The sequence below is a fragment of the Oryzias melastigma genome, linkage group LG24 (assembly GCF_002922805.2).
Source record: "Oryzias melastigma strain HK-1 linkage group LG24, ASM292280v2, whole genome shotgun sequence".
Taxonomy (NCBI): Eukaryota; Metazoa; Chordata; class Actinopteri; order Beloniformes; family Adrianichthyidae; genus Oryzias; species Oryzias melastigma.
In genome coordinates, this window is record NC_050535.1 from 17,522,174 (window position 1) to 17,538,298 (window position 16,125).

A 16,125-nucleotide genomic window follows, 5' to 3' on the forward strand; every position below is an offset into this window, starting at 1 on the left:
TTATGCTAAATCAGAATATTTTAGCTTATTTCTCAGAATAACAATGATTACCTTCAGACGTATTAATATGTTAAACTGGTTTTATTCTGAAATATTAGGATTTTAACATAAAAAAGAACAGAAATGTTTTAAAAATGAAACGTGGTGTACCACAGGGAGGTTATTTGAGTGCCCTGTTTTTTTTTAGGTTGTAATTACATTTGAATGTTTTCTCATTTCAACAAGCACTGAAAACAAACGGTTGAATCAGAATATTTTAGCTTATTTTTTAGAATAAGAATCATGACTAATAAAGATGTTAAACTGGTTTTATGCCCAAATATTAAGATTTTAATATAAAAAGGACATACATTTAAAACGATAAACTCTGGAGTACCACAGGGAGGTTATTTGGATCCCTTGTTTTTTTTTATTAATTTATTTATTGTATTTACCATTTTATTTTTTTCTCATTTCAACAAGCACATAAAACAAATGTTTTGTTCCTGCTATCTGTTCTGATTTTATGAAATATTAGCATACTGTAATAAGTGTTTGTTTAGAGAAGAGTATTTGTTATGTGAGCTATGAAAATATGTCCAAACGATAAACATAAATGAATCACTGTGCTCTAAAGTAAATTAACTCTGCATGAGTTTGATCAAACACAAAATCTACTTTTGAAACAAAGAATCCGGTTCACAGATTACACAATAGAAATACAACGGATATTTCTGCATGAAGCATGATAAAATAGAACGGCTTTTGTTTTATCTGGATTTTAATGAGATAAAGAATATGATCACACATTTACTACACAGCAGTTTAGATGCAGAGCATCTTGTTTTGAATAAAATGAAATAAAATCACACCTGGAGATTTTGGTCAGTGTGTCTAAATGAAATCTTACCACGTCCTGTTCTCCTCCAGCAGCTGGAACCCATATGACTATGTACTCGCGCACATTTCCCTCAGGGGGGTCCCAGCGGACGTTTAAAGTGCTGGTGGTGGGATCTGTAACCAGCAGGTTCCTCACAGAGCCCAGTGGCTCTAAACAGACAAAGAAAATAAAAAGGTCAGATCTGTTATCCATCTGAGTTTTAAATTATTCAGTCAACTAGTTGAATAAAAACTGTTTTTGGTTTTTCCCCTTTTTTAAACAAAAAAAAAAAAACTTATTTAAGTTGCAGCATAAAAAGAGTGATGGTTTTTGTAAAACTACCATCCTGTTTCACCCTACACGTTCTTTTAAATGAGTATTTCTAATATTTTATTCTGCCGTTTTGCTCAGGTACTCACTTGTCTTGCCAGTTTCTGCCAAGCTTGGTCCATCCCCCTCTGCATACACGGGGACCACAGTGATGCGGTAGCGGGTGTCAGGAAGGAGTCTCTCAAGGAGAGCCTCGGTCGTGCTCTCAGACACTTGTTGCTGTCGAAGACAAAGTTAAAATGTCATCCTAAAAGCTAACAGATGTGCGTTTTTATTGAAAAATGTTGATTTCTAGACAAAATCTCAGGGATGTCTGTAAAAATTCTCAGTCATCCAGATCATGTCACATGTTCTCTAGATTTTGGAGGTTGTAGTTTGAAAATATTCAACCAGTGAACACCTTTAAAAGGAAGTTATTTTATTAAGTAAAAAAAAAGCTGGAAAATTATTTGGAGAATAAGATCAAAAACAACTATCAAGCACGGAGGTGTAAGTTTAATCATTTGGTTTTAGAACAACTTATGGAGCTTGTAAGACAAGATTGAGCTACTCAAGAGTCATCCAAGAGAGAATATTCCTTATTTTCAAATGATCGTTTAAGCCACTGAAGAAATACAACTTTTATTATTTTATTCTATATGTAGCAAAAAATTATGAAGACGTTGCAATTTATAACTTCTGTTTATAACCTGAGTGTTTGCAAGATGCTTGATCAGTATGGAGCTACATTGTATGGAGCTAAATTAGGGCCAAAATTATTATAAACCCAAATAAAACAAATTGAAAAAAATATTGGTGTTTGGCCAAAAAATGCAAAATGTCTGAAACTTTTTGCTGTTCTAAAATAAACTTACTTATTTTAAGCTCCAGATGTTCTATTTTGTGGGTTTCAAAACTCAAGATTGAATTTCAAAACTTTTTTTTTCTTTTTTTTCATTTTTCAAATCTTTTTCTTCACTTTCCAATCTCTTTTGAAAATGTTTGGCCACAACGGGGCATAAAGTTTTTATATTTAAATTTGCAGATTCGATAAAGAAAACTGAAAAAAACAATATTTTAATTTACATTTTGAGTTTTAAAACCTAAAAAATAGAACAATTTGAAGCTGGAAATAATAACGTTTATTTTAGAATAGCAAAAAGTTGTGGACATCTTACATTTTTTTGGGCAAACACCAGTATTTTTAAATTTGTTTTATTTGGGTTTTATATTGTCCCCAAGTTAGCTCCATAGATCAGCAGAGTTTACAGAATTTTAGTGATTTATCAAAGCCTTGGAGTTTTAGGTGTTTTATTAATTGATTGGTTTATTTCAAGCATAGATTATCTTAATTGTTAGGTTGGAATGTTTGTTTTTATGTTAGTCAAATTGCTGAGCTCTTTGGTCATGTCTTTGTTCGTGCAGAAGTTCAAACAGAAACATAGTTTTTCCTTTGATTTAAAGCCTTTTGATTTGATTTGATTCCTGAAACAAAATCAGTTTGATATGCTTATCCCACTCCAATGAAAATTGTGTTTTCATTTTGTTCTTGTAGAATTTGGCTAATGGTAGAGGACTAATATTGAGAAAACTGTGCCTTAAATTGCCTAATATTGCCTTAATTTCTGAGTATTTCTTTATTCAAACAGCTTTACTGACCTCAGATAACAGAACTTTTTGAATATCCTTTCCAGCATGCTTTTGATTTTTGAACAAAGCTGGTTTGATTCTCCTGTCGTGCGATCCTTGCTGATCCAAACATATACAGATGGTGCTAAATACAGGATCCAGGACTCAGCAGGGTGGTGTTCAAATGTGATCCCAAAGTCTACAGACTGAGCAGGGATGAAGGGACGAATGCAAAGGCACTAGAGCCACAGTCTGATCTGTTCTGTGTTAATTTAGAGTCTGGTTCAGAGGAAAAAAATCTGTTTTTTAAGGATATGTGCCTTCATCCAGCTGCAGGATCACAAACTTGAAATGCAACTGTAATTCTCTTCAAAATCCCTGTTTTAAATTTAAGTGGCATTTGTGTAAAGGGAGCATCAAGTCTGTGCAATTACTGATTTTTGTCTGAAAGAACACTATAGCTGCTGCATTAGAAAGGGACGTTCTTACCACAATCTCTAGTCCTCCATCTGTAGGAACATAAATAATTTTGTAGCCCTGAACGTTCCCACCAGCAGGATCCCAGTTCACTGTGAGAGTGGTGATGGTCGGCTTGGTCACGGTCATGCCGTTCACTCCACTCAAAGGTACTACCGGCCATAAAAAAATAAACAAATAAAAACAGTAAAATCATGACCATTTTGTTAAATGTTTTGGATTAAAATGTAAAAGTGCAGCAGCTCACAGGTCTTTCCATTCTCAGACTGGCGTTTTCCTTCCCGGGCCGGATACACAGGCAGCACAGACACTGTGTATTCTGTGTCTGACATCAGGTTCCTGAGAACGATGGAGGTGGTGGCTGCTGGAACTTGTTCCTTTTAGCAACGACAAGAACAAGGTGATTAATGTAAACATATTTATCTTTAATAAAAACCTACTAAGATGGAAATAAGTTTTTGGTGTTTTTGACATGTCCTTGTGTGATTTTTCTAATGATGGACGACATACATGAAGGAAATTAATTGCAAATTTTTATGTATCTTTTTATGTAAATTGTTATGAATCAGGAGCAGACAAAAAAAATGAATATTGAAAAAAAGCTTATTTGTGAGGTAGAAAATATGCTGGGCTAGCTACAAGTTCCCCGTTCTGAGCTCTTAGCAACGAAAAGGGGAAGGGGGGGCGGAGTTGTTAGAAGCAATTAGTCCTGCCCATAACACAGAGGCAAATTTCAAATGAACTCCTGCTACTCTTCAGAAACAATGAACTAGAAAACAACAGTTTATTTTATTTTGGCAAAAAATGGCATAATCATAACTAGAAAAGTTGCATTGTCTGCGATGATTCGAGTGTGCGAGCTTTTTGCTGAATGTGGTCATCGAATATGCTGAAGCGTTTTGTTGAGGGTGCTGAAAAAATGTATTTTAATTGCTGAGGAGATTTGCTGAAAATGCTAAAGCATATGGCTAAAGTTACTAAAGGACTTAAAGTTGAAGAAAGTGTATGAAGAATTTGAAAAATGTCTTGAAAAATTGAAAAAAAAAATGCTAAAGAAAAAATATTGAAAATGCATAAGAATTAGCCCCAAAATTCAGTAGATAAAATTATCCATAAAAAGCTAGCATTCTGCTAAAATACAACCTTTACCCAGAACTGGCCCAAAAAACCTTAGTATATGCTAAATTAGTCACACACAAAAAAACATGTTGCTAAAATATTAGCTTAACTCAAAATTAGCAACAAAAAAAAAAAAAACTTTGTGGATGACATTTTAGCCAAAAAAGCTAACATGTTGCAAAAATACTAGCTTATCTCCAAAGTAGCCAAAAAATCAGAGTAGATGCTAAATTGGCCAAAAAAGCATAAGCAAAAAACATTAGCCAAAACAGCTAGCACGTTACTTAAACACTAGGTTAACTCAGAATTAGATAAAAAAAATAATCTCAGCACCTGCCAAATTAGCCAAAAAGCTAGCATGTTGGTAAAATACTAGCATAACTCCATAGTGGTCCAAAACCTTATTAGATACCAAATTAGCTAAAAAGCTAGCATGTTGGTAAAATACTAGCTTAACTCTATAGTGGCCCAAAAAAGCCTCATTAGATGGCAAATTAGCCAGAAATGTTAGAACGTTGCTAAAATATTAGCTTAATTCAAAATTAGCCCAAAACATGAGAAGGTGAAAATTAGCCAAAAAAGCTAGCACGTTGCTTATACACTAGATTAACTCCACAGTAGCCCTAAAAACATCATTAGATGCCAAATTAGCCAGAAATGTTAGCATGTTTCTAAAATTTTAGCTTAATTCAAAACTAGCATTAAAAAATATCAGTCGCACTGATGAAAAATTGCAAAATTGGGTAAAATTTCAATAATTGCATAAAATTTCAAAAACTGCATTAATAAAAGTAAAAGCATGAATGTTTCGAACATACTGAATGTTTTTAAATGCAAACATTTGAAAAATTCATTTTCATTCATTTTTAAAGGGCATGAAAAAAATCGCATAAACTGCATAAAATCTTAAAAACTGTATAATGTACAAATACTGAAAGTACAAGGAGGGATGTCCTTAATGAGCTGAATGTTTTTATACTAAATTTGCTTAAATCCTTAAAAGTGTGATTGAGTTTTTACAAATCAAAAAACGTACGGAAGAATAAATAAGGAATAATCATAAAGACAGACAATATTTTATGACAAAGGATTCACACAATTAAAAGACCCTTGGGAACGCTTCCAAAATAGATCAAAAGATGATAATAGTGGTTCTTTAAGAATGTCCAGGCAATCCAGAAAATGTCCTCATCGTACCATCTGCTCTGTCCCGCCAGCAGTGGGCACGTAGAAAACCTTGTAGAGGCGGACCGCTCCGTCAGCCGGTTCCCAGTTGACATTTAGCGATGTCATGGTGGGGTTCTCCACCCTTAAATTCTTTACTCCTCCCAGAGCCCCTACAAAGGCAGACAATTAAGGTCAATCAAGTTGGCAAATCTCAGCTCTGCATGAATTTGTTTAAATAGTTGCGATCGCAACCGGCACACACGCACATTCACAGGTGTGCACATAATCACAGGTGGGCACACAATCACAGGCAGGCGCGTGTAATCACAGGCACATGCACACTCACAGGCGCGCACAATCACTAACAGGTGCGCACACTTATGGGCACACTCGCACACTCACAGGCACGCACACAATCATAGTCGCGCACACATTCACAAGCACACACTCACAGGTGCGCACAGACAGTGGCACGCTCGCACACTCAAAGGCGCGCACAAATTCACAGGTGGGCACACAATCATAGGCGCTAATACACTCACAGGTGCGCACACAAGGGCAAACACACTCACAGGTGTGCACACTCACAGGCGTGCACACTTACAGGTGTTCACACAATCACAGATGTGCACACAATCACAAGCGCTCACACACTCACAGGTGCGCACACTCACAGACACGCTTGTACACTCACAGGCACACACACTTACAGGTGTTCACACAATCAAAGGTGCACACACAATCACAAGCGCTCACACAGTCACAGGTGTGTACACTCACAGGCACGCTCGTACACTCACAGGTGCGTACACATTTTCAGGTGCGCACATTCAGGCACACTATTACACTCACAGGCGTGCACAAACTAACAGGTGCGCACACATCCACAGGCGCTTATACACTCAGGTGCGCCCACAAACTCACAGCAAGCCTGCATGAAGAAATGTCATCAGCTCTGCATTTCTAAATTTAGGCACATGCTAAGACAAACCCATTTTTTTATTTTCTGCATGGATGAACACGTTGACGAGTTTGAATATTTTTTTTTTTACAGATTCACAAAGAATTGTTACATCCTTTGTAAATATGGGGGTAAATCTTGAGAAAAACAAACACAGAAGCTTGAGTTCTATCAGGGGAAGTCTTACTTGTTTTTCCGTTTTCAGACAAAACCTTCCCATCTCCTTCGGGGTAAACCGGCACCAACGAGACAGTGTAGAGGGTGTCAGGCTGCAGGCCTCGCAGGACAGTGGTGGTGGTGCCTGCTGACACGGTTTCCTGCATTAAAAAACACCCTAATTAGTTTCTTTATGACGCTAAATTGACGGGAAAATGTGTATAAAGTCATTAGAGAATCCTTAAATGGCTTAAAATGACATTGAAATGACAGCAGATGGATGACTTTAGAAGTGACTCCCTGAGGTGTCACCTGACAGGAAGTGGATGAGGGCCCTACCAGTCCTACCATGCTCTCAGCTCCTCCAGCAGCGGGAGCATAGACGACTTTGTACTCCTTCACTCGTCCTTCAGCGGGCTCCCAGCGCACGTTAAGGGTGGTCATGGTCGGATTCAACACCTGTAGGTTCCTCACTCCGCCTAGAGGCTCTGGAGGAACGAAAAAACAGAGGAATAGTTAGCAGAATTGAAAAGGAGCAAATCTTCTTTTATTGCTTCCACTTGTGGAATCCTTGCAACATCATTTACAGCTGTGAACTCGCAGCTTCTCTTGGAAAATGACCAAAATTCCTATCATTGCATCATCACAAGCTTTCCTAACTGCAGCATGGTAGAAAGTGTATTTTAGATTTTTTTTTAGCGTGTAATCTTACTAGTTTTTCCTTCTCCGGAGATATCTTTTTTGACTCCAGTGGGATAGACAGCAGACACGATGATGGAGTACTGCGTATCCGGCTGCAGCTTCTGCAGGACCACTGTTGTCTTCTTTGGTACGACCTCCAGCTGTTTACACAGAAGAGTCAGAAGATGTTCACTGGCTGCTTGAGTGACATGAAAATAATGGCCGCAAAAACACCAAACCACAAAATACATTTTTTCTGAATATTTCAGGCCAAATCTTTGACTCCGAGTAGGAAAAAAAATAAATCACAAAAACAAACTATAAGACTTCATATATCTGCAGAGTAAATAAATTATGTGAACTAAACCTATTTAGCTTTTTACTTTGGTAGGAACAGCAGCAGTTTGTTAGCTTAAAACATAATTAAGAATTGAAAGAACAAAAGCTGGAAAAATCCCATATCCTCGTTTTCATCCCTTACTTTACTTTCCAAACTCTTTTAAGGAAATATTTTTAAAGTATCAACTTTTTGTCCATTCTTTCTTCTTCTTCTGGAATAAGGTGTAATGCTATAGCGTGATCGCCACCTAGTGGCCAAACTGAAACACTCTCCAGGAGAAGCAGAACAATGTTTACAATGAAAATTTGTGTCGAAACTTCTCCTTTTGAGATCCATGTAACACTGTATGATGTTAACAATCTCATTGTTTCACTAATACATTTACAGTATGTGAACTGTATCAGATTAATATAAATGTATTCAAAACATTAGGAGATTATTAATTACTATTGAGAAAATGTTGCAAAAACAAACATTTGAAGCACCATGTCTGATCTGTGTCAGACGCTAACAACACGCCTGGAGACAAATGACAAAATCCCAGATGCTGGAAACCGTCTGGTGAAAACATCAGTGAAGGTAGAGGGGTTGTGTGATCCAGGCAGGCAAAGTCACCCTGGTGACACGTTTCAACCCAGAAGTGTGCGCGCGGAAAACTGCCAAGTCTTCTCAGACACAGAAATCGTTCTGGTGCTTCTAGGTATTTTCCAGTGTGTAGTATTCGTGTAATCACTAAGAAGGAATCTGAACCATTTGGGGTAAACAGATGCAGGACGTCATTGTAAAAACAAAGACAAGGCCTTTCAGAAAATTAATTTGTATAAAACATTGATATATGAATAAATTCATATTTATTTCAGTTTTAAAGCAAGAAATTCTACAAGTTGCCTCCACATTTTGACAAGAAGTACAGGCAAGCAGGTATTTTCTGACACAGATTTTGCACTTTTTCTCAATAAGACTGCTTAAAAAACTCACAGACAGAGGGTCGCCGCCAGCGGTGGGCTTGTATGTGACCTGGTAGTTCGTGACAGGGCCAGGAGCCTGATCCCATTTTACTGTCAGTGTGGAAGTGGTGGCGTTAAAAATCCTCAAGTTTCGAGGAGGTTCAGCCGGCACTGGAAGCACAAAGATTCAATTAGTAAAATGACCATTCATCTGTTAGAGGGAGAACATAAAAACAATATGAAGAGAGGAATTAGGATGATGATGATGATGGTCAAACAGTCCAGTGGGTCATGGAGCTGCAAGGATGAGCTTCATATTGGAAGCAGCATTGTGATGAAGTTAAAGTTCCACTCCGATCATCTTTTTAGCCATTCTTTAATTATGATTATGCTAATTTTCAGCAAAAAATAAATAAAAAGTGTCATTTTATAGGACAAAGTCTATGCAGAGCGACAGGAGTTCATTATAGATTCTCCTCTAGGCTGTGGGTGGGACTTTTGGCACTAAGCAACCCCGCTCCCCTTCCCTTCTCCACTGTTGAGACCTCTTTCTGAGGCGTCGTCGGTGATGATTAAACACAAAATCTTTAACATACTGTTACATTTTAACTGTGTTAACGGTTGGAAAGTTACAGTATATCAAAGAGCATAAACACTGGAGCTCCGGTGTTAAAGGGTTAAGCAAAGCAGGAAGTTTGTGGCCCGCCCATTGAAGTTTCTACATCACAACTATAATCCTTTTCAAATGGTTTTTTTTCATCTGCTTCTGATTTACAGTGATTTGAAGAAAGAAATTCTCAGAAATGCAGTTATGAGCTTAAATTCATCACAAAAATACAATTTTGATCGGAGTGGGGCTTTAGAAATAGCAAGAGCAAAGAAGTCAGTGAAGATGATCTCAGTTCAGATTGGTTTATTACTATTCAGATAGGTCAAGTATGGATTTACAATATATATATATATATATATATTATAAGTATACAGGGCCAGCACTTGGCATAGGCGACCTAGGCGGCTGCCTAGGGCGTTATATGCTGGAGGGGGCGCCAAATTGCGATGATTAGGCTATTTATTAATGTTATTTTACAGATTGACACACCACTTATTTTGCGTCAAAAGTAAAAAAAAAACAAAAAACAAAAAAACATAAAGCATAAATAAAATAACTCACTAAAATAATCAATAGTGTTGCCTGGTGCTGCGCCCCTCCTCACCTGACACAGCTGCTGCCTAGCGCCAGGTTCACAGTGGATGCGGAAGCGCCGCAGAGTGTGCGTGGCATGTGCTCTTACTTGCAATTCACACCAGGCGCGTATTTTTCCGCGACGGTTGACAGGCGCTTCTGCTAGAGCTTTTGATTGTTTCTTCTATCATGAGTAAGTTCATAACCTAAAAATCTTTTTGTTGTTGTTGTATGTTTTTGCTAAGAAGAAGTAGTTAGTAGGCCTACACCTCTTTAATTTATCTGTTGTTGAGACACACAGTGTGTGTGTTGTAATTGTGTGTTTATTTTCATCTCTACAGTCCGTTTAGATATAAAACTATGATCGCATTTGGTGTTTTATTGTGAAAAATTGATTATATTTTGAAAATAAACCGGATTTTCCCATGCATCTTGATGTAACTTCCTGCCAGAATTGACTCGGATCGCTCCCACACAAAATAGACCAGATGGCGAAATGATCTGCTGGACGGCGCGAGCCTTCCGCGGAGGACCGCAACCCTCTCTGCGCCTGGTGTGAACCAGGCGTAAGCTAGGTGTGGGGGTGGGGACAGTGTTGTTGCTTCTTTAAAACTTTGAGGGTAAAAAAGCAAGAAAACAAGCCCTGTGGGACAGCTTTAAGGTCAAAAAAGGAAAGGAGGAAAAACTGACTCAAAGCAGAGGTTTGTCTGTTTTATTTACATTCAGATGCTTGGAAAATTCACCCCCCATTTCAGTCGAAAAGTACTAGTTGGAAAAGAAGAATTTCTCTGGCAATCTAGTTTTGCAATGGAATTCCTCAAATCTTTAAACCTTCAAGACTGTCAAAAGATCTACCATGTATGATCAGTAGTACTGAGTGGTGGTGTAGTGTTAGCACTGTTGCCTTCCAGTTCAAAAGTCGGCGGATCTCATTCTGGCTTGGGGGAGGGGTTACTATTTAAAAAATTTTCTTAAGTGGTTATATTTTTAAAATTTTGAGAATTAAAATTATTAAGTACTTATTACAACATATTCCACTTCCTACTGTTTTTTTTTGTTTGTTTTTTTCGGACAGTGGTATTGGTGTGTCTGTGTTTTGCTTCTGTTTTTTTGGGCAGCAGGGGGGAGCGGGTGATCAAAACCACGTTTTGCCTAGGGGACCATGCAGCCTAGGGCTAGGGCTGTACGTATAGATATAAAATAAAAGGAAATATAAAATTAAAAAAAGCTAGTTTTTCTGAGTGGCTTCACCGACCTCCAGCTCCCTAACTGGACAACAAAGCAACAACATGCAACAACATTTACATGATGGTGACTCATGGGAATAAAATGATGTTACACAATGAGATGGATGTGACAACACAAACGGCTGTGAAGAAGTCAAACATAAATGAACAAAAACACACAACAACACACATGGGAAGTCACTGCTCAATGTTCACACCACATCTAAGCTTCTAATAACTCTATAGTGTTATTTATAAGGTGTCTTAAAGGAAACTAGTGGCTGGAGAAGGAATCATCTGACCCTTCTAGTGGTGTGAACACAGTGAAACATTTGTTTTCATGCGATGAAGACAGACAGAGTGATTCTATAACATGTTGTGATCCATGTTACCATTCCACACACAATCATGATTAACACAATGAAAAGGAAGCAGTCCTTCTCATGTGACATACCATCTGGAGCCTGCAACACTAGAAAGAAACGTCAAGAGAACAAGAGTTATTCTGCTGCAAATGACAGCTGCGACTGAATAATGACTTTGGGGACGACAGAGACCACCATCACGACGACAAGCTTACGTGTGCGCTCAGCCCCGATCAAGTCTTCGCTCTCCGACTCGTCCGGGTAGATGGCCGTGACGGTGACCGTGTATTTGGTGTCGGGGTTCAAGTTTTGAGGAACAAAGGTGAGCATGTCATTGCTCAGGATTTCCTGATGGTCCATGAAAACAAAACAAATGGGTGAGTGTCATGTACAGTTCACAAAAAAGCAAGTCCACACAAAGTTTTATTTAAAATCAAAAACACATTTTTGGAATTCTTTTGAAAATTCTTTAAAGACCCACTTTGATAAAAACTGTGTTTCTAACATATATTTTTAGCATTTTTAGTATGATGTATAAAATTCTATTTCTTTATTCAATCAAAAGCAGGCGCTAAAACGCTTTTGGAAACAGATTGGGACTCACACCATCACACACAAAAGTTTCAGGAATTATTTAAACGCAAAGGTGCTAGAAAGCATTTAGTCAATGCTATCTCAAGGCTTAATTCATAAAAATATACATGTTGATGACCTACACTTCCAGAGTCGGAATCCTTTTGGTTGCCCCATGCGATTCGGTACAGGGCCACATCTGGGGCCCCGTGTTCCCAAGTGACTCTGAACGAGTTCTGCGTCACCTCAGAGAACCTCAGGTTCTTTGGAGCTGGAACAACGTCTGGTCAAGCAAAAAAACGAAATGATAAGGGGAAAAATGCTTCAGACAACAGAACAGAAAACAATAAATAAATACTAGATGGGTATGGAGAGACAAATTGGTCAAAATAAAGTCAATGTGGATTTAGCTTTACCTGAATAATTCTTTTAAATCACTGTCAATCAAACTGGCACAGACATATTTTGTTTGAATTAATTCACCTTTTTTACATAGCCACGCCCCCTCAGAGGAGATTTTAGAAACAGAGGCTTTAGATTAATATGAAAAATAGCTTTTTAAGACATTTAGGTTGTAGGATTTTGGCTAAAAACTTCATAATCAACATTAAAACACTACTGGCAACTTTTCTCAATTAAAAAATTGTCATGGGGAAACTTTAATATGTTAAAGATGTTTTTAAATAGCCCTATAAAATAATAAAGTATATTTTTGTTCAAACATCTGATCATTTTTGTTACATCTGGGATCATTTGCATTGTTTATTTTTTGTTTTTTTTTTGTTCAAAAATAAAAAGTATAAAAAAAGAATAATAAAAACTTGGATATTTCTCAGCATTACTGACCTTCCGTAGAAAGTAAAAAGTGGAACACCTGAAAAAAATGTTTTCTGCTTTGAGCCAACCTGTGATGGCAGTTCCCATCATGGGTGCTCCAGTCGCCACGGCGTACACAGGAACAACACCCACATCGTACTCAGACTGGGAAATGAGGCCAGACAAATCCAAGGTTGTGATATCCCCGTTTACTTCCACCTGCGAAAAAAAAACAACTATTTTTAGTGGAAACATAATGTAAACAGTGAAAGGAAAAAGCTGGAGGGAAAACCATTTGAATAATTCATTTTTTTAATATAGTTTATTGTCATTTAACTATAAAAATTTAAAAAAGGAAAAATTTAAACACATTTTTTAATTTGTCAAAGCATAACGTGGTTTGGAAACAGGGTTGATTTAAACTTTGAGTAAAGAAAAAAAAAGAAAATCAGCTGAGCTAAAACACATAAAACAAACCAACATGTCAGAAAATGTCTGGAAAAACCCCATAAATCTCCTCAAAACTTTCATCTTGTAGCAATAATGACTGTTTTGGTTTTTTGTCAGGTTTCCCATTTCAGGGAAAAAGTGGTCGAGCAGCAGCTGTTAGAAAAGACTCTGAAGGCATAAATCTACAGAGCTCTTCTTAAATAAACACGAAGTCTTTTAGCAGAAAATCCTTATAATTGTCATTTATCAAAACATTTCTGAAAACATTACAAAAAAAAATGTCGACCGCACTTTTTAACTGCTAATCAAGTCCAAAAGGCTTTCCTTTAAACTGACATTTAGGTAAAAAAAAAAAGATATAATAGCAGTTAATCTGCAAAAGTCCAGCCAGCGTGGGCTGAGGGTCTCTGTCAGAGCTGTTCTGCCAGAAAACTGATTTAATGCGAAAGGAGGAGCTAACAAAGAGAAGCTGCTGGAACATAGTCCTCACTCAGTGGTATTTCTGGCTCAAAAAAATCATATTTTTATATAAAATGTACACTGATGGTATTCATTAAGACATTTGGAAAAAAAAAAAAAACAATCAAGCAGACGTTATTAGCAAGTTTTGGAAAAATCTCTTAGATTCTTAAACCCATGCTTTTAAATTCTGCTCCAAATTTTTCTAAATTCTGATGCAGCAAATGAAAGGAGTGGTTTCTTGATAAATATTCTTCTAACTCTGTATTCCAGTTTACACACACATTCTTACTTGTTTAATGCAAAACTGTGCCTGTTATTGAGTTTTGGAGTGAATTTGCACCGATAGAAAATAAGCAAAATGATTATCTTTAGGAATCCTATCATGTGTAAAGACCATGTTGATGGTTTTTTTTAAGTTTGCTTATGAATGTACCGTATAAAACCAAATCTGACTAAGCTAATTCAATTGTGCTTTAAACATTGGTTAGTCAAACTCTGAAAATAACGCCCATCATCTGTGAATATTGAATTTAGGGGAGGAGAGGAATCTAGCTGATGCTGTGCTGGAGTCATGTTCTGAAATCTGGTGAAACGGCGCTGAAAGAAACAGAATCAGCTAACCAAAATACAGCTTTTAGCCAAAGAAAGCTAACACAAAGCTAAAATGTTAGCTTAACTCAAAATTAGCCACAAAAAAACTTCAGTATGTGCCAAAATATTAAAGAAAAAAGTTAGCATGTTGCTAAAATATTAGCTTAACTTAGAATTAGCCAAAAATAAAAAAACTCAGTAGATGCCAAATTAGCCAAAAAAAGCTAACTCCAAACTAAAATACTACCTTAACTCAAAATTAGCCCCCAAAAATTCAGTAGATGCCAAAGCCATAAAAGCTAGTATGCTGCCAAAATTCTAGCTTAACTCAGAATTAGCCCGAAAATCTAAGTAGATGCCAAATTAGCAAAAAAAAAAAAAATGCTGACAACATACTAAAATATTAGCTTAAATTAAAAAATAGCCCCCAAAAATCTCAGGAGATGCTAAATTAGCAAAAACGCTAACACCATGCTAAATATATCACCTTAACTCAAAATTAGACCAAAAAACTTAAATTCCTAGTTAGCCAAAGCACTAATATGAAGCTCAAATATTAGCTTAACTCTAAATTAGCAACAAAAGACTCGAATGCAAAACTAGCCAAAAATGCTATCATGAAGCAAAAATATTAGCCTAACTTTAAATTCAAAATTAGCCAAACAAGCTAACACATTGCTAAAATACTAACTCAAAGTTGGCCTAATGTAGATGCTAATTTAGCCAAAAAAATCTTACACAATGCTTAATATGAACTTAACTCAAAAATAGCCCAAAAAAAACTTAGTAGATGGAAAATTGGCCAAAACAACTACCTCTTTGCTAAAATTCGATCTTAACTCAAAATTAGCTCAAAAAACCTTAGAAAGGAAACAGCAGCTTCACCTCCTTAGCGTCTCCTTCGTCGGGCCTGTAGGTTATGATGTATTTGAGAACGGCTCCAGGAGCAGCGTCCCAGTTGAGCCGCATGGTGCTGTGAGTCACATCGGTGATTCTCAACACTCCGGCAGAAGGGATCGGTACTGAGGAGGGAGAAGGAGAAGGAGGTTTTTTGGTAAAAAGGATCAGCACTGTCATTCCAATTAATCATTTTATCAAGTAATTCTCTCCATATCAATTGTTTTCTATCATTTCTGCTGAATTATAACTTACAGCTGTCGTTTCCATGTTGGTTCAAGCATGGGTCAAAAGGATCTTAAATACTCAAAATCAAGAGTAACAAAGTTCTCAAGAGTTCTGGTTGTCAATCTAAACCAGGGGTCTCAAATTGACCATATGTGGCCCCCAAGAGGATATTTTGCGGCCCCCAGCTTAATATAAAAAGTTTAATGCTGGTGCGGCCCGCGAGTTTTGTATGAATGAATTTAACAACTAATCACGGTGGGATATGTGGCAAACCTACCAATCAGGTGGGGTATATGGCTCTTGGGGGCGGGACATTGATCGAGCTTGAAGCAGGAAAACATTTAGAGCAGGAAACCTTCAAATTTCTGATTCAAATTGATATTGAAGATGATTTTGAAACTCTAATGATATATTCACGCGCTAAACGCTGGTACTTCACACATAGCCTGTGGTGTTCACACTGGACAAGTAGGGAGGGGCTTCTTCTTAGTTTTCTACTGTTAACTAGCTAATATCTGCCACCTACAGTTGGAAGAGGCCAAAGTTCAACCAGGTTTAGCTTGTGACCGTGTGTTTTGTTAAAAAACGATGGTAAAAAATGGTATAGCTTTGAACGTTAAAGCGCGAAACAAGTATGAACAGAATTTTCACTAGAAGCGGTTGCTTGAACGCACGTTGCCGAGGGACGC

General features: G+C 37.2%; 1 protein-coding gene across 5 annotated transcripts in view; it reads right to left on the bottom strand.

The window, feature by feature from the left end:
* The window catches only part of col12a1b (collagen, type XII, alpha 1b), a 146,268-nt gene that overhangs the window by 67,365 nt on the left and 62,778 nt on the right, over positions 1-16,125 (bottom strand). For 3 of the 5 annotated variants that reach the window (XM_024290520.2, XM_024290521.2, XM_036210693.1), the window contains 14 exons: positions 15,197-15,333; positions 12,898-13,027; positions 12,136-12,275; positions 11,635-11,767; positions 11,509-11,526; positions 8,677-8,816; positions 7,390-7,519; positions 7,017-7,165; positions 6,709-6,838; positions 5,591-5,730; positions 3,522-3,651; positions 3,287-3,426; positions 1,279-1,408; positions 890-1,029 (listed from right to left, as the gene is read on the bottom strand). In XM_024290520.2, coding sequence (XP_024146288.1) covers positions 890-1,029; positions 1,279-1,408; positions 3,287-3,426; positions 3,522-3,651; positions 5,591-5,730; positions 6,709-6,838; positions 7,017-7,165; positions 7,390-7,519; positions 8,677-8,816; positions 11,509-11,526; positions 11,635-11,767; positions 12,136-12,275; positions 12,898-13,027; positions 15,197-15,333 — 1,787 coding nt within the window. The remainder of the gene's footprint in view (positions 1-889; positions 1,030-1,278; positions 1,409-3,286; positions 3,427-3,521; positions 3,652-5,590; positions 5,731-6,708; positions 6,839-7,016; positions 7,166-7,389; positions 7,520-8,676; positions 8,817-11,508; positions 11,527-11,634; positions 11,768-12,135; positions 12,276-12,897; positions 13,028-15,196; positions 15,334-16,125) is intronic. The other 2 variants (XM_024290518.2, XM_036210692.1) reach the window with 2 other exon arrangements.